The sequence below is a fragment of the Sus scrofa genome, chromosome 4 (assembly GCF_000003025.6).
Source record: "Sus scrofa isolate TJ Tabasco breed Duroc chromosome 4, Sscrofa11.1, whole genome shotgun sequence".
Taxonomy (NCBI): Eukaryota; Metazoa; Chordata; class Mammalia; order Artiodactyla; family Suidae; genus Sus; species Sus scrofa.
In genome coordinates this window covers 9055938-9079535 of record NC_010446.5, presented here as the reverse complement: position 1 = coordinate 9079535, position 23598 = coordinate 9055938, and the positions used below count along the sequence as shown (strand labels likewise).

The 23598-nt window shown below is 37.4% G+C and overlaps 1 protein-coding gene across 5 annotated transcripts in view; it reads left to right on the top strand.

The window, feature by feature from the left end:
* Positions 1-23598, top strand: part of EFR3A (EFR3 homolog A) — an 83851-nt gene that overhangs the window by 57754 nt on the left and 2499 nt on the right. For all 5 annotated transcript variants that reach the window (XM_021088901.1, XM_021088899.1, XM_021088900.1 and 2 more), the window contains 6 exons: positions 244-311; positions 1480-1607; positions 10180-10271; positions 15058-15106; positions 17071-17174; positions 17656-17705. In XM_021088901.1, the coding sequence (XP_020944560.1) occupies positions 244-311; positions 1480-1607; positions 10180-10271; positions 15058-15106; positions 17071-17174; positions 17656-17705 (491 nt within the window). The remainder of the gene's footprint in view (positions 1-243; positions 312-1479; positions 1608-10179; positions 10272-15057; positions 15107-17070; positions 17175-17655; positions 17706-23598) is intronic.

The window sequence follows — 23598 nt, the reverse complement described above, 5'->3', positions numbered from 1 at the left end:
ACCTGTATTATTTTATCATTATGATTTAGTTACTTGCTGACTTTTTAAAATAATAAATGTGAAAACCAAATGAACTCCACATTTGGGCCATAAGCATAGCCTAAATTCCAAAATACAGTGATGGTAGTTCTTATAAATGTTTAATTTTTATTTCTGTGTTTTTAATTTTCCAAATTGTTATTGCAAGGTCCTGAGGGGTGAGGTTTATGATTTTATTTTGTTTTATTTTTGGATATTTTTCAGGTTATCGAAATTCGAACTATGGAAGCCCCTTATTTTCTACCAGAGCATATTTTCAGAGATAAGTGCAAGTATGTTAATGCTTTACATTTTAAGGAAGGGGCACTGACTTGACAAACCAATGAGTGATGCTTACAAAGGAGTAAACCGTTGTTAGAATCATTTTCTGGTGTTTTATAATACGTATCATTTTATGTTTGTGTCATTTAACTCATGAAACTTGTTTATCTTACTACAAAAGTTCTTGTACATTATAAATGTAGACTCAAGAACACGTGCAGTTAATCTTTGATGAAAAAAATTATCTTTTTTTACTGTGGAGATACACCCCTTAAATGCAGGATGTTCTGACAGATAAATGAACATTCCTCTAAGTAAATACCATATCTGTTCAAGACTCTCAATAATAGATAACAATTTTAATAAAACTATGGAGAAAAAATGTATTGAGGAAAATCAGTGTTATTCTCTGCATTTTTTCTTGCTGACTAAACAAAAAATATATATGAAACTTTATTCAAACTTGGGCTCTAAAAGTAGTTTAATAGTGAAAGCATCAGCATGAAATAATATTAAACAGTTTGAAAGGAAAGTGAAACTTTTTGTTCTTGGACAAGTGCTTCCTGTCAATCAGTTGGCTGTTATCTTTTTCATTAACAATCAGTGAGCTTCGTTTTTATTTTCTTCTCTGAGAATATTTTTAATTAGCATGAAAGTTAAAGCTGAATTTGGTCGTCTTCATCATTTAATGTGGGACTATCATGGTATAATGTTTTTGTAGTGGCTGCACCCACAGCATATGGAAGTTCCCAGGCTAGGGATTGAATCTGAGCCGTAGCTGTGACCTTTGCTACAGCCACAGGAATGCCAGATCCTTTAACCCACTAACCCGGGCCACGTACTAAACCTGTGCCTTCCCAGTGACCCTAGCCACTGCAGTTAGATTCCTAACCCACTGTGCCACAATAGGAACTCCTCCAGTGGAGTAATTTAAGGCCGACTCTCCATTGGAACATGACTGGGGAAAGAATCACAGCAGACTGCTTAATATATGAGTCTGCATACCATATGTTTTTCAAGAGCTCAAATTAGCCGCCTAAAATAAACTGATTTTTCTATTACTAACTACAGCTTAAGTTGAATTTATATTTAGGCCTTGATCTAGAATGTTTATGTGTTACTTATTTTTGCTTAGTAACAAATAATACTGAATGACTTTTGTTTTGATCAACTTGACAGGCTTCCAAAATCTTTAGAGAAGCATGACAAAAATTTGTATTTTCTGACCAACAAGATTGCAGAGTCACTGGGTGGAAGTGGCTATAGTGTTGAGAGATTGTCTGTACCATACGTACCACAAGTAACAGGTAAGAGGAGGGTAATTAGAACTCTTACTCTAGTGATTGTGTTTCAGTAATGTTTGTTAACCCAGTTAGCAGTGAAAATTAATTGTTTGTATAATGGCTATTTTATAGCTTTTTCAAATGCTTAAGAGAGTTTAGTTAGTTCTATTTTAAAATTTAAATTTAACCTTTAGTTAAGACATATATATGATTTTGTCAGGAACAGGTTGAATCCTCAAGTGATTATGGTTATTATTCCTCATATATTAACAAAGAAGCCAAGTGAGTCTTTACTCTTTCAGCAATAATTGTATCTAACTTAGGGAAATTGATGAAAATTGTTTGGTTAGTGATGTGTGACTCTTGAGCTTAATGAATTAGGTAATTTTTGTCATTTGAAAGAGTATAGACTATTTGTTAAACCTGCAAACTTTTTAAGTTAAGAATATGTTTTCCTCTGTGAACTATGTATTTCCTTTTGTTCTTTTCATTGCCTGAAATAATTCTGTTTTGTTTCAAGGCAAAAGTACATGATGTCTTGCATTCAATTTTTACTTTAAAAACTAAGAGTTTCTATCTTATACCTTCCTTTTCATTGATGACTGTATAAATATTAAATTTGACGGAAGAACTAGTTCTTCCTTTGGGGATACCCCTGTTCTGTGAGAGAACTGTTTGGTTTTAGTTAGGTGGTTTTCTGGATTCATCACTAAAAGGAGCACAATCTTTGTAAGTAGCTGTCTGTTTTATAATGTGGATCCAAAATATATTACAGTGATAGTTGTTCATAATAGTCTGAGGTGTTAATGACAGCTTTTGCATTTTCTTTTAAATTTTGTACTATAGAAAATTCTATTCCTCATGAGTTCCTTTGGGAAATGAAAGTGCTAAGAATAAAACTTCAGTAGAGTTTAATAATTTGAACGAATTTTTAAAGCGGACTTTAAAATATTTCATTCTTATAATTTGCATTTAGCTCTCTTTCCTTCAGGCGAAAAACCTCATAAACCCAGGGACAAGTACAAAGGTGAATCCAAGCGTCAGTCTGGCCTGCCCTTTCCCTCGCCTGCCCTCTAGGAAAATAGCTCATACCTTTGTTTCTAGAAAATGGAGCCAGTGACCTGTATATTTCATGTAGTTGTAAGTTCAGGTATTATTCTGCTCTGCCTGCCTCCTTAGCTGTAGTTTATTTTCACACCTTGTTATTTCCTCTTACCCTGTTCCCTTGACTCTCAACAGATTTTAATGAAAATCATGGTTGGTTTGTTTTTAAAAATAGGTGGTTTGCTGTTCCCATTTCCTCTCACTCCTGAAAAAGATGTATTTTCTTTCTTACTTCCTCTCTGTCACTGACCGGAAGAATTCTGAGTATGTCGGCATAGGCTTAATTATATTGCTGGACAGAAATCCCTCAGTATGAATAAGATCTAGAAAGACTCATAGTTTAGAACCAGTCTGTGGTATGTGTGTCCTGCCCTAATGCAGAAAGAGTCAGAAGAGATAGTGATTCTTATGGGATATCAGTTGTTAAATTTTCCTCTCACTGTGCAACCATCAGATATTCATTTTAAAAGATAAAGGATTTAAGAACAATACAGCAAAAGAAAATAGCAAAATATTTAGTTTGTTGGGCATCGTGCATATACCCATTATCATCAAAATAGTAGCTGCCATTTATTATGCACTAACTGTGTGCAAGTCACTGTGATACGCACTTTGTATTCACTCCTCGGTTAATTTGTAAGATAGTTCAGTGAGGAAGACAGCATTATATTTGGTTACAAATAAGGATAGTGAGGCCGAAGTCCAATACTTTTATCAGGTAACATCACCAGAATTAACTGCCTTCGCTGTTCAGTTAGATGCGTAATAAATTGATTTTGCCAACTGTTTTCCATGTACTCGAAGATTGTTCAGTTGTTCGTGTTGATCTAGATTTATTCTTTATGTATTCCACAAACCTTTACTGGGTGTCTGCTATATATTAAGCACTGTTGTGACTTTTAGGGGTAGAAGAAAAATGTTAAGATTCAGTCCCTGTCCTCAAGGATTAAAATCTGGTGGAGAAGAGAGACAAACAGTTGGAATATAATGATAGCTGGTCCTAAAACAAGAAGAATGATTTGTCTAAAGCTTATTGAACTATTGGTGGCTGACATATAGTAAGTGATCAATAAATGTTAGCCAATTACTACATTTTTCTTTTATCTTAAACCAGCCTAAAATTTGAGTGAGCAGTGTATGCCTAGGCATGTGCCAGATGCTGCTCTGTGAAGGGGTGCAGTATTTAATGCGTATTTACAGTATGCCAGCCTCTGTGCAAACAGAAGCGAGAATGAACAAGACAGACGGGTTTCTCCTTTCACAAAGCTCATATAGTCTTTCCTAACGGGTGCCTCATCTGGACCACAAAACACAGAAGATAATTTGAGTGACTTTTTTCTCAGTTTCTCCCAAGTGGCACTTTACCAGTTTTATTCTAGATACATAGGAAAGAAGTTAATTCATTATCCAGCTTGTTTCTTTTTTTTTTTTCTTTGCTTTTCTTTTTTTTTTTTTTTTTTTTTTTTTTGGTCTTTTTGCCATTTCTTGGGCCGCTCCCGCGGCATATGGAGGTTCCCAGGCTAGGGGTCTAATTGGAGCTGTAGCTGCCAGCCTATACCAGAGCCACAGCAACGCGGGATCCGAGCTGCATCTGCAACCTACACCACAGCTCATGGCAACGCCGGATCCTTAACCCACTGAGCAAGGCCAGGGATCGAACCCGCAACCTCATGGTTCCTAGTCGGATTCGTCAACCACTGCGCCACGACGGGAACTCCCAGCTTGTTTCTAATAGGAGAATTAACTGGACACTTGCAATATGCCTTAAAGTCTATGAGCAGAGAGGTTTGGGGTCCTTAGGCAGCAGCGAGGAGAGTATCTGGTTCAGGTTTGGTGAAACAGGGATATCATCCAGAGGGAAAAAACCCTAAGCAAGTGTGAGGCCCGTGGACTGTGTTTCATGCAGAAGTAACCACCTGTGTGAAGGACCGGAGGTAGGCAAGAACATGATTTTTTTAAGGAATTAGTGTACAGTTAGTCTCCCTGGCGTGAACTGGAGCAGCAGAGTTGGGAATTGTAAAGCTAGGCTAAATAGTTTGAACTTTTCTGAAAGCATTGGTGAGTTATTGAATAATTTTAAACAGAGGATGGCATGATAAGAGTTGCGTTCAGAAATATAACTCTGGTTGTAGAAGATGGGATAGCTATTCTCCAGTAATCCCCAGGAGAGGTGACAGTGGCCAGTACTAAGGAGGCACAGGTGAGAATACAGAGAAGTGGGTAGAGGCTAGAAAATTTGTAGGCATGAGTCTGTAAGCACTTGATTGATGGGGTGGGTGGGGGGCAAGGAGAAAGCCAAAGATTTTGTCTCGGTTTCTTCTTTGGACACTCGGGTGCTTGGCACAGCACCAGGGAGAAGAACAGATTTGCTGCTTTGTTTACTTGGTTTTTGTTGTTTTTTGGTTTTAGAAGGAGTGGGTGGTATGAGTGGGTTTAAGAAGAAAGAAGTATATACATTTCAAATGTAGCTGTCTGTAAGTAGTTGTGACTCTTGGATGATAGAAGGATGGAGTTTGTATTAATGGAAATGAATAGGAAAGAGGGGCCAGTTTTGGAGCTCAGCTCCCTGTTGAGTTTCTTGGGGAGTAGAGCATCCAAGCAGGGCACCCTTGGTTTAGGGATCAGGGCAGGGTTTTTGTGTGAGAGTTTAGAGGTGATAATGGGAATTTTGCAAAAGCTTCAGGGAGGATGACTTCTCAGAGTGAAGCAGTGAAGAGAAAGAGAAGAGAATGACTTAGAATGACTTTGTTCCAGCCCAGCTGCGTGGCCTTGAGCATAGCCCCTTAATCTCTCACTGACCCCATGTCCTCCTGGGTAAAGCAAGGACTATAGCATCCAGGCCGTTTTTTTAAGATGGAATATATACATGAAAGTACTTTTAAAAACTACAAAATGCTGTATAAATATAAAAATAGTATTTTTTCAATGTCTTAGTCTTCCACTTGGCATTTTGAATTTTGTTAATTTCTTTGATTTAAAGCACTTAGAATACATGGTTGCTTTTATCTGCTTTATCAAAACCTTCCTATTTCCCAATCAATATCTGTTTATAAAAGCACTTTCATATATGTATCCCATCTCTCCTGGTAGAGATTTTGTTTTACAGTTTGTTTTAAAAAATAAAAGATTGTCTTTTATATTACTCTGACTTTTTATTCCATGATAAGAATGTTTTTTAGGGTTTTTTTAAATTTATTTTATAAATATGCATTAGCTCTAGATGGAATTTTGTGTTTTTCTATAGGCCCCCCCAAAGCATGTCTGTATAAGTAGTATCAGCATTAAATTGACATTTTGAATTTAGTGTAGATAAATTACCTGTGAAATTTCATTTTGCCCCAAGTAGCTTTTTAATTGCATCTGAGTGGTGTAGTAGTCCTAATAGCATTTATGATTTATTATATACAATTAACTTCCTGTGTCTTACTTTTTACATAGACATAGCAAGTTATGTTGAATAGTTTAATGTTCTGCGTTATACTTCTTTTCAGACTATTTTCTCTATTCCTTAGCCATCTTAATGCCACTGTGTGCATTATATACAGATACTCCAGGTGGCAGCAAAACACCACTGAAGGAAGTTAGGCCTAAGCTCTGAGTATTGCTTCTAAAACCCACATTGTAATTAAAGCAGAAAGAAGAAGCGATGATTACCCATGTGAACAGCCGATTATTGGAAGCAGAGAGGGAGGAGGGTGGGAAGTTGAGAAGTGGTGTCTGGGACCACCCTAAACCATCTGGAGGGAAGGAAGCCAGGGTCTCCTCAGCGTGTGTCCATCAGACACTGAATGATGCCAGGGCAGTTCTCAAGCTGGCAGGACAGTGCAGTCCGTGGGGGCTGCAGTGATGCCGCAGTTCAGCAGATGGTGAAAAGCAGGTCAGGACGCCCATGGAAACAGGAGTTACCTTCTGTAAGCTCTGTTTTGGAAACCTTGCTCTTGTGTAGATTACAGGATATCTGCTTATAAGTGTCCGGGCTTTTTCTGTTGCCTACAAGCAGGTTGCTCCACACGTCAAAAGAAAGAACTTTCTGAGAATATAGGATTAGGGCTTCCCATTGAATTTCATTTTCTTTCCTTTAAGAATTTCTAGTCTTTCCTAAATCTCTGCTCATACTTCCCTTCTATTCTTATGAATATTTTCCACTCAGCAGTCCTCTTTTCTGCCTCTGTTCCTCTCTTTTCCTTTTTATTTATATCTTAGGCTTCAGTTTGACTCTTCTCTGCAACCCATCAGCCTTGGTATATTAACCTAGAAATTCTCGTAGGGTTATTTTTTGTGTGGGAAGCAGGCTGTTATTTATTCCTCATTTTGAGTTCTGTTAAGACCTTGAAAGTTGGCCTGTTTAGAGGGTAAAAGCAAGTCAGCAGTGATAACCACATACTATTTTGTAGCAGTTCCGTTGAAGTTTAGTCATTATGTTTTGGTGATATATGGTCATGAAGGAAAAAACAGAAAATACAGTGTCTAGGTTAGCTCAGTAACCATATATGTGGAAGATAAAATATTTTGATACTAAAAACTATAGCAAAGTAATAGGTAATATTTGTCACAGATGGGTATGTATGTGTTCTGTACCTACAGCCTTCATATGGCAGAACCTGAGTAACTAACGATGATAAATACAAAATACAGTCTGTCACTGAATTTCTTATTAGTTAAAAGACATTGTCTGTAGCTCAAGGCCCAATAGATGACTAAAGGGTAACAGTGATTGAAGAGTGATAAGGAAAGATCAGTCCTAAGTAATAGTGAATTTTTGTGGCTGGAAGAAAGAGGGATAAGTAAAAATAACTAGAGTAATATTTAAGATTTAAAGGAAGTGATGAAAGGCTTAACTAGAGCTGGAAAGATAAGAATCTTTGTAGCGAGGAGGACATAGAAAAAGGCAGATAATAAAGCGTTCCCAATAGGGGTTTCTTCTTGTACCAGACTGAAAACAAAGAGGAAAGTTGGGGAGGAGGGTAAATTAGGAGTTTGGGATTAATATTAACATGTACACACTGCTGTTATAAAGACAGATAATCACCAAGGACCTACTGTAGAGCACAGGAAACTATTCAATATTCTGTAACCTATATGCGAAAGGAATCTGAAAAAGAATGAATATATGTATGTGTATAACTGAATCACTTTGCTGAAGCTAACACAACATTGTAAATCAGCTCTACTCCAGTAAAAACAAAAATTGAAAGGAAGCAAGTAAGGGAGATGTGCCAGAGCATGCTCAGAAACTGGAGAATAGGCACATTTGCCTTGAACACTAGATAAACTGGGGAACAGTTGAACTTGCTGTTGGCAAGGTCTGACTGGAGAACCCAGAATGCCTTTTTACTTCCTCAAGCAACAGGTGGAATTGCTTGGGGGAATGATGTGGTTAGAGTTTTCCTGTTTAAGATGCTTATAATAAGATGATGGTATACAGGGAAAATTCTGGAAAGTCTGTTATCAGTCAGGATGGACTGAGTCAGTGGTTTTCAACTGTGGGTGATTTTGCCCATCCCAGGAGCATTTGTCAGCCCCCGATACATTTCACTTAGGACCACTGGGGAAGGCATCAGGTGGGTAGCAGTTAGGAAGGCTGCCAGACATCCTACAGTGCTCAGAACAGCCCCCACAACAAGAATTATATGGCCTCAAATGCTAAGGCTGAGAAACCTTGGCTAAGTGTTGCTATGAGAACAAACAGTCACAGGTTCTTTGTGGTTTAAAACAGTAAATGTATTTGTTGCTTCAGCTAACTGTGCGTAACTTTGTATTATCCATGTTCTGGAATCCATGCTCATGGAAAAGCCACAATCGCAACCTGGAATGTTGCTCTTACTTTATTGGTCAGAACTAGTTACACAATCCCTCCTAACCACGGAGAGGCCAAGAATTGCAGTCCTACTATGTGCCCAGAAAGAGGGTAAACTGCCATATTTGATGGATAGCATTAATTACTTCCACAGAAAGTTACTTTGGAGTAGAAGAGTAGTCAGTAAGAAAGAAATCGACTGCTTTATGTTGGCCTTCTTTTAGTTCATTCTTAACCCCTTCAGTAGAATAAATTCAGTGCCCTCGACCCCACGTTGTTCAAGGGTTAACTGTATATCCAGAATGAGCTTAGGAAGATGGAATGTTACCAGATTATAAAGTGACTGACCATGCTGTTAGACTAAGATCCTAGACCGGAGCTTCCCAGCTGTTAGTGGGAAAGTTACAGGTGTGTCTGGATATTGATCTTCTTAGTTCTTCAAGTATCTGGTAGGGCCTGGAGCAGTTAGCTTGCGATGTGAACAGCCTCTTCAGTTTATCTCCATATGCCATACCTGTATGATAATTTTATTTATGTGCCTCACTATCAAAAAAACTTGGGAAATTCAGCATTAGTCAGTGGAATAAATTTGTTCGAAAATTATAATTTAGTCTGAAAATGACTTATTTTAGAAACAACTCTACTGGCAGTGTAGGAGGGAGTGCTCTATCGGATCAGTTAGGAAGCTGTTGCCCAATCTAGGTAGAAAGATAAAGATTTTTGAATGATGGCATTCTTCAGAAATATTGTGGAGATAAAGGAGGTTTGTTGGGGATGTTAAAATTGGATTTAGAACATGTAGAATAAAATTGAGTAATACGGAATTGGAAATTTTGGAATGGATGTGGAACTGGGGATAGGGAAGGCCAATTCTAAAGTTATATGTTGGAGTTCCTGTTGTGGTGCAGTGGAAACAAATCCAGCTAATAGCCATGAGGATGCGGGTTCGATCCCTGGCTTCGCACAGCGGGTTGGAGATCCACCGTTGCCATGGCTGTGTTGTAGTTGCAGATGCAGCTCGGATCCCACGTTGCTGTGGCTGTGGTGAAGGCTGGCAGTTGTAGCTCTGATTCGACCCCTAGCCAGGGAACTTCTGTATACTGCGGATGCCAGCCCTAAAAAGCGAAAAATAAATAAATAATAGTTATACATTGATTTTCTGTGTGGGTGTCAGCACCTGTAACCTCCACATCATTCAAGGATCAACTGTATTAAACTGAGTTCACCCATCAATTTCTTTTTAAATCTACTTCATAGAACTTAAAAGTCTGAGAACACACTGCTTTATGTATTTAGTAAGAACAAAAAAGACAAACTGTCTTAATTTTCTGTTTTCTTTTCTTTTCTTTTTTTTTTTTTTTTTTTGCTTTTTCGAGCTGCATGTGAGACATATGGAAGTTCCCAAGCTAGGGGTCTAATCAGAGCTGCAGCTGCCAGCCTATACCACAGCCACAGCAACAGAGGATCTGAGCTGTATATGTGACCTATATCACAGCTCACAGCAATGCTGGATCCTTAACCCTTGAGCAAGTCCAGGGATCGAACCCGCATCCTCATGATTACTCGTCGAGTTTGTTACCACTGAGCCACAATGGGAACTCCCTTCTGAGATTTTTGAAACTGAAATAAATGGACTTTATAAACATCATACCATTTCTAACTAGCAAATAATGGAGGAAATATTCTTAATTTTAGATGAAGATCGACTTTCTAGAAGGAAGAGTATTGTGGACACTGTATCCATTCAGGTGGATATTTTACCCAACAGCATTCCTTCCGATGATGTGGTAAGTTGCCGCAAGTTTATGATAGAGTACTGTCTTGAGATAGACAGCAACTTAAAAGAACTTTTTGCCCCTCCATACTTTTAAACAGGAGCAAATACAACTCTTAATTACCCTCAAATCACCAAAATTGTTAGTAGAAATTAATCTGATTTTTTTAGCCTTGAATTTATTTATATGTTTATTTTACTGAGCTCATTTCAGATACCTATAAAGATACATAAACTTAATATTATGTGTTAAGTAAGTTTTTTTAATAAGTAAGAAATGTTGCATGACCTGTTATTAAATAAGTAGGCCGTTTACATACTATTTACTTTTAAAGATTTATGAAACAGGGAGTTCCCGTCGTGGCTCAGTGGTTAACGAATCCAACTAGGAACCATGAGGTTGCAGGTTTGATCCCTGGCCTTGCTCAGTAGGTTAAGGATCCGGCGTTGCCATGAGCTGTGGTGTAGGTTGCAGATGCAGTTCGGATCACAAGTTGCTGTGGCTGTGGTGTAGGGTGGCAGCAACAGCTCCAATTAGACCCCTAGCCTGGGAACCTCCATATGCTGTGGGAGTGGCCCCAGAAAAGGCAAAAAAGACCAAAAAAAAAAAAAAAAGATTTATGAAACATAAGTTATGAGAATAAATGGAATTACACACTTTCATGTGAAGCCAAATGCTCACTACTTTTAGAAAATTTCAAAATTTCACCTACAAGAAAATTTTTTTATCATTTTAGATAGTGAATATGATGAATTTAATCCTAGGTTAAGCTGTATCAATGATCCATGTACTCTTTAAGGAGTTATTTGAAACATTATAGATTTAATGTTCTTCTCCTGTTTCAATAGAGCTCAAGAGTGTACCCTCCTGAGTTATAGGGAGAAAATGCAGCCAGTATTCTCTAGGACTTATCCACACAAATAAGCAGAGAATTTTTTGATAGTCAAGTAAAAATGCCAGAATGCCAGCATGTCAAGTCAGCCTCCTCCTTGTGGTTTATCCATTGTTTGCCTCCTTAGGTATTTCATTATTTCTCATTGGTACAATATAAATAATTAAAAGAATATCCATATAAGAAAAGGGGAAGGAAGTTGTCTGAATTCATGCTTTCTCAGCCTCCTTTCTCCCCCTGCATCCGGTCTCTTGTCAGTTAATTTGTCTTCAGGAGTTAAAACTATTTGGCGGCCAAGGTACTGCCAGTTACTTTTTATCTTTTATGCTATTGAACTCCCTATCATGTAGAATTAATCCATCTTATCAAGAAGTTAGCTGCAGAGCCTCAGAGTAGTTTGAATAGGCAGTTAGTGTTCATTTGGGAATGTATGGCCTTATGGGTGGTTTAAAGGGTCCTGCCAATTAAGACTCAGGAAGAATCATCTTCCCTAAATGTCACCTCTTCAAAGGCATTTTGATTTATATACTCCTTATGAGCAAGGAGAATATCTCACCAGTTCTGTCTTTTAATGAATATGAATTTGCTGCAATTACCTTTTGAGGGAAGAAATTCATCCAAAACCTTAGTTTATACTTGTCAGGAGTGCAGTCTATTTCATTAACTGGTACTTTTCCATTTGCCTTTTGTTAACCATTTTTATTTCTTTTAAAAATACATATAACACTTCAAACTGTTGCAAAGAATCAGTCTGTTTTGTTAAAATGAACTAAAAAAAAAAACTTGCATGAAGACAGTGTAGGAGGAAGATTCTTGAGCATGAATTTTACATTAAAAATTCATTAATACATTTTTTAACTTGTTAAAGATCCTATTGTTTTATCTTTGCTATAACTGTAAATCCTAAGTCAAATATGCCTCACACTGAGTATTTGAAAAGTTAAGTACAGTTTCTTGTAAGATTTACTTGAGCACATGGGAGTTTCAAACTCATATACCATTATGGAATCTGATTTTATGTGTTAGGAAGGGTTTGTTTAAGTACCAGAAGATGGACTAACAGTACCTTCTAGGCTAAAACTAATTAACTTCATATGTGGACTGGAAAAATTCTCATCAGTTAGGTATTCACCAGTTAATGGTATAACAAAATATCAAACTAAGAATAAGTAAATTTCCTAACAGTGACTCAAATAAGAAAAGCATTACTTCATCAAAATTATTTGAAATCGTATATATATAATCCCACATAATCCCGCTTAGTACTCAGATATATTTGATATCTGCTTTTAGAGCTTATAACTTTTTTAAAAAAGAATACTGTTTAGATGAAGATCATATTTCGTTTTCCCTAGATATATCTGAGCTCATCACTACGGTCTGTTAAAATACCTTGATCCATTTGAGCTATGTCAGTTCTAAGATTTGTAATTCCAGTTGTAGCCCACTGTCATTCACTTAGAGAACTTTTCCTAAAACTTGCCCTGTTAATGTATAAAGACACCTAAATTAAAGCATTCAAGAAATAAATGGCTAAAATAGATAGAGGTGTCTCTGCCTCCTGGTATTGAATGACCAGTTTTACTAACAGAGTAAAGCACAAGATGCATAATGGATATGAATAAAACCTGAGTCACGACTCAGTCCTGCTCTCTAAAAGGTAATAGTCAGGGCTTGACTGCCTGGGGATGGAATGGAGATTATATATGTTGAATTTTGAGTACATACTAAATTTCTTATACAAAGTAAGTCATTGGTTGGCTGAGAAGGATGGTCATCTCTTCTGGGACAAATAACAGATCTTTGTTTTGTACATACATATTCCTGCCTTCTTCCCAGATGCAGCTGAAGAAACCCATATGTGTGCTAAGGAAATAAGGAGACTTGGCATCAAGCAAATATTAGTCAGAGCCAGCTGAGCTAGGTGCTGTAAAATTACTAAGGCACGAGTGGGTGTGACATAACAGCTAGTCTGATTGGAAAAAGATGAATAGGAGATTCTGTGCAGCCCCAAGTTGTTGTCTAGGTGAGAGTTACAGGTCATGCAGAAGGCAGAAGTCACGAAGAGTAAATGGGATGTTGAAACTCCTCTAGGGTGATGCCTTTGCACCATTTCTCCAGAACTCCAGCACCACCAGTGTTTTTTGTAGAGTTGGGACAGACTCTAGTTTGCTTAAGCACCAAGTGAAGTAGGCAGCTTGTACTCAGCAGCTACTTTGTATGAAAAAAGCGAATCATTAAACATTAGTATAAAGAAATTACTCTTTAAAAAAAAATTGAATTCACAAAAAGGAAAGAGTGGGAAAGGGGATTGAAGCCGAGGTATAGAAGGTTTTTATCACCATGCTGAGGGCTTTCTATATACTTTAGTAGAACGTGGGGAGACACTGAAATTTGGACATTGTCATTATCAGAGCTTGCTTTCATAAGAGGAATCTTGAAAGTGTGACTAGGCTTGATTGGAAAGAAGAAATTAGTGGTGAGGAGCCCAGTTAGGAAATGCTCTGTGATAGTCTGCACTTGAGCTGAGTGGCTGGAGCTGAGGGATAGGAGAGCAGGTGGAATGGGTAGGACCAACAAGGGCCTTAAGGGGATTTGGAGGAAGGAGGTAAACAAAGGATAGGGACAGAATGACTGGGAGGTTTTTGATGCTAGGAGAATGCATCATAATTGTCCAAATTAGGAGAGGCTAGAATAGAGTTATTAGATAAAATGCTTTAGCTTTTCATTTATCCAGGATTGAACAAATAATAAGTAAAAATTCTCTGTAATAAGAATTTTGGCCTTCTGGCTTCTCCTCTGTTCTTTCTGTACTTTAGTGGTTTCTCTGAAGTCTAAAGTTCTTCACCAGTTTAAGAACAACAGTGGGTTTTTTCATTGAAGTACTAGATATCGTCTAGGTGCAAATAATTGACCAGACAGAGCCTAATCTTGTATATCTGCTCCAAATATCTAGAACAAAGCAACTGAAGATTCCCAAGTTTAATCTGACTTCAACTAGAAATATGAACCCTCAGTAGAAAAACTGAGGTAGTGGAACTCTTGCTGCTTGATTTCCAGCTAAAGCCTTTGTGTTACAGAGAAGCTAAGGTCAAAGATGAAGTCTTTTGCTTACATTAGTCTTGCTGCCTTAGACTTAGCAAAAAAAAAAAAAAAAAAAAAAGAAGCTCATGAGCTAAAATTAGGGATGACCAGAGTCCCAGGCAAGTACTCATATTATCATTTTTTAACTTTTTTATTATTCAGAGATACTATAGTAACTGCATATATTATTCCTTCTGAAAATGTGCTAGTGCCACAAAAAATATTACTGGCTTTTTTTTATAGCAGTTGATTTCATAGCTTTTACATGTCTCAAAGCAAGAGATTGAAAACCTCAAGTTAAAAGGTATTTCTGGAGAATAAGACTTGGTAGTTGACCTTAAAAGATCCAGCATATGATTATTTTTCAGATGTTGGTCAACTATATTCAGTGAACACTTTTCAAAGCAGTGATTCTTGCTTTTAAACAATTTAAAGTTTCAGATTACTTCATTTTTGATTTGTAATCTGTATGTGGTACCAAAAGTATAGAGTATGAGTACTTAGTTTTCATTTATTACATAGCTTAACATGAATTTATATATAATTCTACTTTGAATGTTGGTTGGGTTGCCTTAAAAGGTGCTAATTCCTCCAGCCTAACATCAGCTGTAGACGAGTTTAGAGAACCACTACAGTTAGGCCATTGTTAAAATCAATGAAAAAGTGGAGATTATTTGATACTGTGGACAGTATAATCACAAACCTAGCCAACACAAAGAAAATAATTTGTAAAAGTTCTTAGATGATTTGTAACTAAGTGAAAGTATCATTTATACTGACCTTCCTTAACTCTTCATTTTATTTAAAATCACTTTTCTCTAGGTTAGTAATACTGAAGAAATCACCTTTGAAGCATTAAAGAAAGCAATTGGTGAGATCTTTGCTTGTTAACTCTCGTAATATTTCTCTAGCTTATCTTTAGCTTAGTACTCATTTAGATGCCAGAATTAATAGAGGCAGCATGGTAAATACATATACTCTTGATTTCTAGATAAATATATGATCGACTTATTTAATTGCATTCTTTAGGCTTTTGCAATTCTCTTGTCTTGTCATAAGTCTTTCCTTTGTATAGACTGCCTTTTCTAGAACTATGAGAGCATACCACCATGTATTTTAATAGCACCCTTATTTGGTGGCCAGCTTTCAGGTTGCATGAATTTATGAGAAATGGTAAATGTGTTTCCTGTTATAGGAGGTGGATGGATGACAATTCTGAGAAATTCTGAGAGAATTACAGACATGACTTCTAATAGGCCTATAATAATATAATTAGAAATATGTTTTTAATGGGGTAAGAGAAAGGAGCTAGCTGAAATTGATAGACTATCACGTTTTATCACTGAGAACACAGAGGCAGAGAAATTAACAACTCTCCTGAGATCACATAGCTTGTAAATGCCGGAGCCAAATTTCATACCCAGGTCTGACTGACTCTATTGTCCTTTCATATATCTTTGCATAAAACAGTACTCTGATTTTTTTCTCCTTTGGTCTTTATGGGAATAAATTTTAAATTATATAATTTGCCTCTTTTTAAAAATTTTTAAATGAATCTTCAATGAAATAGTAGTATAAATTACCACTAGACTAATGATGCCTTGATCTCAGTTCATTTCTAACTGGTAAAGCAGTAGAGGGTGGAAATTGACTTTGACAATAGAGAGTGGAAATTGGCTTTCAACTTTTAAGAAATATTAGAATAAGAAAATCATTATCGAGGGAAGTGAAGCTCTCTAGTACCCATCATACATGAAATAAAACCTGGCCTTTTTCAGCCTAATCCGTTAGAGGATTTTTTTTCTTATTGTAATATATCAAATTTGCCAAAATAAAATAATGAATTTTGTAAGCAATTTTTGAACACCCGTTAGGTATGAGATACTTTGAGACATTTAAAAATAACTAAGACAGGTTGAGGAATTTACAGTTTGTGGCAGTGTTTCTCAGAGGATGTCTATGGACCCCTGGAGTCCTGGAGGAGGTCCTTTCAGGGGATACTTCAAGTCAAAAAGTATTGTGAGCATAACACTAAGACATTATTTGCCTGTCAGCTGCATTGATTAATGTGAACAAAGGCAGTGCCATCCAACTTTGCTAGTGGTTAGTCAGCATGTTCTTCAGCACACACATTCCCAGGTATTTTTAAAAAGCAAGATTTAAGAAAGCCCTTGGGGAAGGTCCTGTTGTGGCACAGCAAAAACGAATCCCACTAGGAACCATGAGGTTGTGGGTTCGATCCCTGGCCTCGCTCAGTGGGTTAAGGATCTGGCGTTGCTGTGGCTGTGGCGTAGGCCGACAGCTATAGCTCTGATTAGACCCCTAGGCTGGGAACCTCCGTATGCTTCAGGTATAGCCCTAAAAAGCTATTTTCAAATGATGGGAGACAAATGGAAAAGGCTAAAACAATTTGGCTTCAAATGACCCTGTCTGTATTGGGACTATTCCATTCACTATCAGGTTTAGCAGACTTTTAATTTAGTGAGTCATATGTATAGGGCATGATTGTTAAGAAAAAGAATCATCCTTCAGGAAGGGCCTTGAAGTTGTTTGACTTGTAGAAGGTTGCCATGCTTCTGCTTTTTGGTAAGAGGGACAAAGGTAGTCTATGTAAAAGGGTTTTGTGCTGTGAGATTTTTAAATTTTTTTTCCTGTGTGTGCTTTCTAGAAAGCCTTAACTGAGACATTTCAAGGATGTTATGCCTTTTGCTTTTTTCTCTATGCAAGGAGTCCTGTAAACTGCCCTTAATTTTGATCATTTGCTCCTATAGACATTGGCAAGGATCTATAAAATTCTCTATTCCCTTTAATGGGTCGTTTTAAACATCTATATAGATACCAACGGACTGGAAGAACAGGAAAAGGAAAAGCGGCGTCTAGTGATAGAGAAGTTCCAGAAAGCACCTTTTGAAGAAATAGCAGCACAGTGTGAGTCCAAAGTAAGTAAACACATGGTGAAGGGGGTGGAGGCGAGATTTGATCTTGTGGAAACATTTGGGGTAGGTTCCAAGCTTTAGGCAAATCAATAGAACACAAAATAGTAGATCAGATAGGAACCAAAAGCTCTGAAGGCCTAGCTCTGCATAAGCTCACAGGAGTGGCTGTTCCCATACTAAACATTAATGACTGTGATTGTTTTGAAACTTTTTTTGCAGTGGTTTTCAGTGATTTTGCTGTGGGTATTTTGTTCTGTGTGTCCATCAGTTTGTTTTTACCAGTGAAACTAGGAAAGTAATAAAAGATAAACTTTACATTAAATTGCACTATATGAGACAGATAAAACCAAAACATTAAAAAGCATTCTGCACCATAAGCCTGATAGTTAAGTTATGCTTTGTCCTTTAAATTGCACTTGTATGATTATATATGAGTATTTGTAAAATAAGAGATCCATTTTTAACATTGTTTTCTCCTTTGTAGGCAAATTTGCTTCATGATAGACTTGCTCAAATATTGGAACTGACCATACGGTAAGGTTTAGGCACTATAAGAACAATAAAACAACAAAGTAGAAACTATATTACAGACCCCTGTAAATTTGTAGCTGTTTAAGTAATTGTGCTTTTCACTTAAGGTAAATACAAGATCATATTGGTAGCTTTGTTTTATAGTCATTCTGTTTACTGGATAGTCTGATATGATACCGTTTCTTGTCCAGATGGCTTCTAGCTTTCCTAGTTTTTCTTTATAGATCATTTATTCATTCACAATGGCCCTAAAAGGACATTTGAGTAATTTGGAAGACAGATTCTAATGACATGCTTATTAACAAGGTAATTTCTCACATTTAACCATTTTGACCTGCAAAAACCACAATTTTATGTGGTTCAACCTCAGAGTTCTTTCCAGGGTAATAATGATTCTACCTGTGCACATGGCTCACTTGAATTCTTAAACTTTCCTTCCATTTTCCTAAATCCATATCCATTTGTATCCTGCTATTAGTTATAGTTGGTGCTCTGTATCAGTGGATTCTGCATTTGCAGATTCAACCACTAGTGGATCAAAATAGTTAGGTAAAGGAGTTCTCTTGTGGTGCATTGAGTTAAGGATCCGGCATGATCACTGTGGCTTGGGCCACTGCAGTGGTGCATATTCAATCCATGACCTGGGAACTTCCGCATGCCACAAGAACAGCTATCTATCTATCTATCTATCTATCTATCTATCTATCTATCTATGTGGGTGTATGGGGGGGGGGGTATCTTCGAAAGTTCCAAAAGGCAAAACCTGAATTTGCTGGCAACTATTTACAGAACATTTATATTGCATTAGATATTATAAGTAATGTAGATATGATTTAAAATATAAGGAAGAATGTATGTAGGTCATATGCCAATATTGCTTCATTTTATATAAGGCACTAGAGCATCCAAAGATTTTGGTATCTGGGAGGGATTCCTAGAAATGTGGCTATCATATGGATGATTATATTTTATACTCCAAAAACATAGGACATCTACTATTGGTTATTCTGCATCTATTGGCCATTAAATAATAAACCACATGGCAGAGGGAGAGACAAACTCCAGGTTCCATCTAAGGAGAGAACTTCTGCATATTCTTATATTCACTTCAATGTGGAGCTGGTCTCTGTACAAGGTGGCACACAGTACAGGAGCCATAGATAGAAGCTGACATTTTTTTCTACATCAGCTGTATCTTTTACATTTTCAACTGGATTAACTAAGTGTTTTGCTTCAAACCCCATATCTTATAAATAGAATAAACAGATAGATGTTCTGGTTCACCTGGCTTTTTTTCTCCCAGCCCTTTTTCTGCCTTTATGCAGAGTTTCCATCAGTATAACTTCTTATTCTTCTTATCCCTGCCACCCCCCACTAAGATGAGAATCACTTGTTTACCAAAATTTAGAACATAGACTGAAATACGCAGTGTGCTACTACGTATCTTAGATTCAGAGAAAATTGCCGGGTATGGTGCATAAAATTGCCGGGTATGGGTATTTATGCACATCCTAAAAGTTGTGAGTTAACTTTTATTTGGGGACCTTACTGAGGACTGTAGCAAGGAGACAGCTCTCAGATAGCTTTGAGGAACTGCTCCAGAGTTAAGGGAAGAGCCTGGATATATAGGAGTTGTAGGCTGGGAGAAAGTACGTGTGGTCAGACCTCAAAAGATTCCTGCTCATCACAAGGAACAGACATCTCAGGTTGATGATTTTAGTGCTTTTCTGTATAGGAAGGTACAAGGATCTGGGCTCATTGAAATTATTCCTCGATAAGCATCTTAACTGTCTAGAGCCAGTATCCAAAGAACGGAATGCTTCCTGCTTTTCTCAATCCTGAATTCTTCCCAGGGGCACCACTGGGGGACTGCAGTGGCTGGTGGCTTGACCCTCATGGACCTGTCATGGCAGGCAGCGTTCTTCGTTTACTGCAATGGCAGGCAACACTCCCTGTCAGTAGCTACTCCGATGCCTATTAGCTGTAATAGCAAATCTCTACTGTATACTTGATCTTAGGCTCCCTGCCTTACGTCTGTTGTTTTTGCTCATCCTTGCCATGGTCCTGAAAAGTTAGGTCTACCTAACTTTTTGTTTGTTTGTTGCTTTTTTTGTTTGTTTATTCTCCAGGTAAAGACACTGAGGCTTAGAGAAGTAAAATAATTTGCTGAAGTTTATCCAGCTAGTGAGTGGAAATAGTCAAAATTCAACTCTGTAGCTCATGTTCTTAAAAGAAATGTTGCTAGGGACCACAATATGACATTCAATCAGACTGCCCTAACCATATGGACTTAATGTTTTATGACTAATTCTGTTTTATTGGTACTACAGGTACTACTGATAGTTTGTATTTATTGAACCTTAGTGCTAATAGTGACTTATTGAACACTTATAGTCACTTACTGAATACATTCTTTCATTTAGTGTTTACAACAGACCTAAAAAATATGTGGTGATTATTTTTACTTTTCAGATGTAGAAACAGATGCACATAGAAGTTAGGTAACTGATCCAAGGTCACCTCGTCAGGAAGTAGTGGTTCTAGGTAGCTTATATGATAACAAGAAATGAAATAGACTTCTTAATGTACCTTCAGGGTTTTCCGTTTCCACTTGATATATTTCCTCTTGTTAATTTGCCTCCCTCTAACTACAATACAGGAAGGAGTTTGTATTCTCAAGAAAAGAAACAGGAGTTCCTATCATGGCTTAGCGGTTAACAAACCCAAGTAGCATCCATGAGGATGCAGGTTCGGTCCCTGGCCTCGCTCAGTGGGTTAAGGATCCAGCGTTGCCATGAGCTGTGGTGTTGGTCGTAGACAGGGCTCGGATCCTGTGGCTGTGGCGTAGGCAGCGGCTACAGCTGTGATTCGACCCCTAGCCTGGGAACCTCCATATGCCATGGATGCAGCCCTAAAGAGACAAAAAGATTAAAAAAAAAGAAAAAAGGAAAGAAACAAAATAAGCAGTCTTCTTCATCAGTTACCATTGTTCCTTCATTCACTTTGACCTTAGTACAATAAAGAAAAAAAACCACAAGAAATACAGAGGAGCAAGAAAATACAGTGAGAATAGCAGCCCTCCAGATGATCAATCCAGTTATTGAAATTAGTGGACAGAGACCTTAAAAGAAAACACACAAACATCAAAGAATTTAAAGGGAAAAATAGGTATATTTTAGGAGAGAAATGGAAACTCTAGAAGAGAACTAAATTGCAGTTCAAGAACTGATTAATATCTGATAGAAAAAAGATTCATTGGATAGGCTTCGTGTATTGGACATTATAGAAGAATTCTCGTGTATTGCTCATGGGATTATAAAATGGTACACTTTTCACAAAAGTTTGGCAGTGTCTTATAAACATGCTCTTGGCCCTTTAATCCCATTTCTCAGTATCTATCCAGAGAAATGAAAACTTAGATTCATGAAAGACGAGTACATGAATGTTTTAGTAGCTTTTTTCATAATTACCAGATGTCCATCAACAGGAGAATGAAGAGACAGTAGACAAATGGTGGTACTCTTAATATAGAGAAATACTGTTCAGCAGTAAAAAACACATCTGGGGGGTAAATCTCAAAAAATATAGGAGGAATTCCCATTGTGGCACAGTGGAAATGAATCCATGAAGATGCACGTTCGATTCCTGGCCTCGCTCAGTGGGTTAAGGATCTGGCATTGCCAGGAGCTGTGGTGTAGGTCACAGATGCAGCTTGGATCCTGTGTTGCTATAGCTGTGGTGTAGGCCAGCAGCTGTAGCTCCAATTCAACCCGTGACCTGGGAACCTCCATATGCTGTGGGTGCAATCCTAAAAAGCAAAAAATAAAATAAAATACATTGAGCAAAAAACATCAGACACAAAAGAGTATACTTGTAAGGACAACAGCTATCGCTATGTAAACTATTTGTATAAAATTCAAGAACAGGAGTTCCCATCGTGGCGCAGTGGTTAACGAATCCGAACCATGAGGTTGTGGGTTCGGTCCCTGGCCTTGCTCAGTGGGTTAACGATCCGGCCTTGCGGTGAGCTGTGGTGTAGGTTGCAGACGCGGCTTGGATCCCGCGTTGCTATGGCTCTGGCGTAGGCTAGTGGCTACAGCTCCGATTCGACCCCTAGCCTGGGAACCTCCATATGCCGCGGGAGCGGCCCAAGAAATGGCAAAAAGGCAAAAAAAAAAAAAAAAAAAAAATTCAAGAACAAGCGGTACTAATCTTCAGTGACAGAGATGATAGCACAGTTACTGTTGGATGCGGGTGTGTGTGTGGGTATGTGGGAGTAGGGAGAACTGGCTGAGGACACAAAGGAACTTTTTTTGAATGAATGATGAAAGTATTAGTATCTTCACCAGGTGTGATTGACATGGGTGGATACATTTGTCAGTTCTTGTCAAACAGTACCCTTACATTTCACTATGAAAAGTTATATCCTAATAAAAAGATTATAAATACTGCAGTGGTGATTACAAAATAATTACTAGTGGCTATCTTGCTGTACAGTAGAAAATTGACAGAACACTGTAAACCAGCTATAATGGAAAAAATAAAAATCATTATAAGATTAAAAAAATTATTAGTGGCTAGAGTAATATATCAGTAAAATATAAGAAAACCAGCTGATAACTTATTTGAGAATAGCTCACAGACTATAAGTTCATATATTAGTTAATGAAATTCATAATTATATGAATGGTAATGAAAGGTTCATTACCATGTGAATTATACTCTTAACTATAAAATACTAAAAACCGTATATGACTTACAACTAAATCTGAAGTATGCGTACAATTACTTAAATAAATGAAAAGTCATACCTTGTTATTGAATAGGAAGTTAGTATCTTAAAGACATCAGTTCCCTTTAGATTAATCTATAGTTTTAGTCAAAATCTTCACAGTATTGTTTGTTGTATCTGAACAATTGGTGCTCAAGACAGTGTGGAAGAATCCATATATAAACCCGTGGAAGAAAAAAACCAAGGGAGCATTTGCCTTACTAAGTAGGAAAACGTGTGATAGATTTTTGATACTTCCCACAGGTTGGACTTTGTACAGGTAAGTTGAATAGACGAGAATTTTGAAATGTAAACATCCATGGTAGAGATAAGAATTGAGTAATGAATGAGGGAAAGCATTGGTATGCTATGACAAAAGATCATTTTCCCAAGTTGATAAGAGAAAACTATCTGAGTGCAAATACAGCCAGTATGCTCAAATTCATTTGAAAATTAATACAAAAATGAATACTGAATCTACAGATACCTAGCGTTAGTGGTAGCCCAAAACGAGGAAATAAGACTGGCTTCCCTTCAGCTTGTCAGAGTGCCAGAGATGAAAGAAACAAGGAAGGCTGGTGATGCTCCGTATTTACGGTGGAGTAAGAGGATGGGCGCACTCAGATGTTCAGAGGATAAATTGCTGGTGTTCTGGCAGGGCATGTGGTGTCAGAACTGTGAGTACATTTTGATCCAGAAATTTCTGTGTGTAAGACCATAAACCAAGGCGACAGGATAAAATTACGTGTGTGTGTAAGAATAGATCTGTCAGCATTATTTATAACCATGGAAAATGGAAATGAGTCTGCATCTGTCCATTACAATGAATCAATTATAATACATCCATTATAATGAAATACCATGCTGTCATCCGAAGAGGTTAACGTGTGTATATAAAAGATTTTTTACTAGTGAAACAAAGCAAGCTTAGATGAATGGGTATGGAGTAATCGCATTATAAAAATTATATATACATATATTCAAAGGAAAATGTTGATTTTGACTTAAAAACAGCCTGGTACCCTTGTGATCTATCTCCCATGTGGTCTTGTGGCTGGCCAGCAGCTACATCACTCTGATCCCCGGATGAAGGAGGCTTACTCTGCGACTCGCAGAGTACTGAGA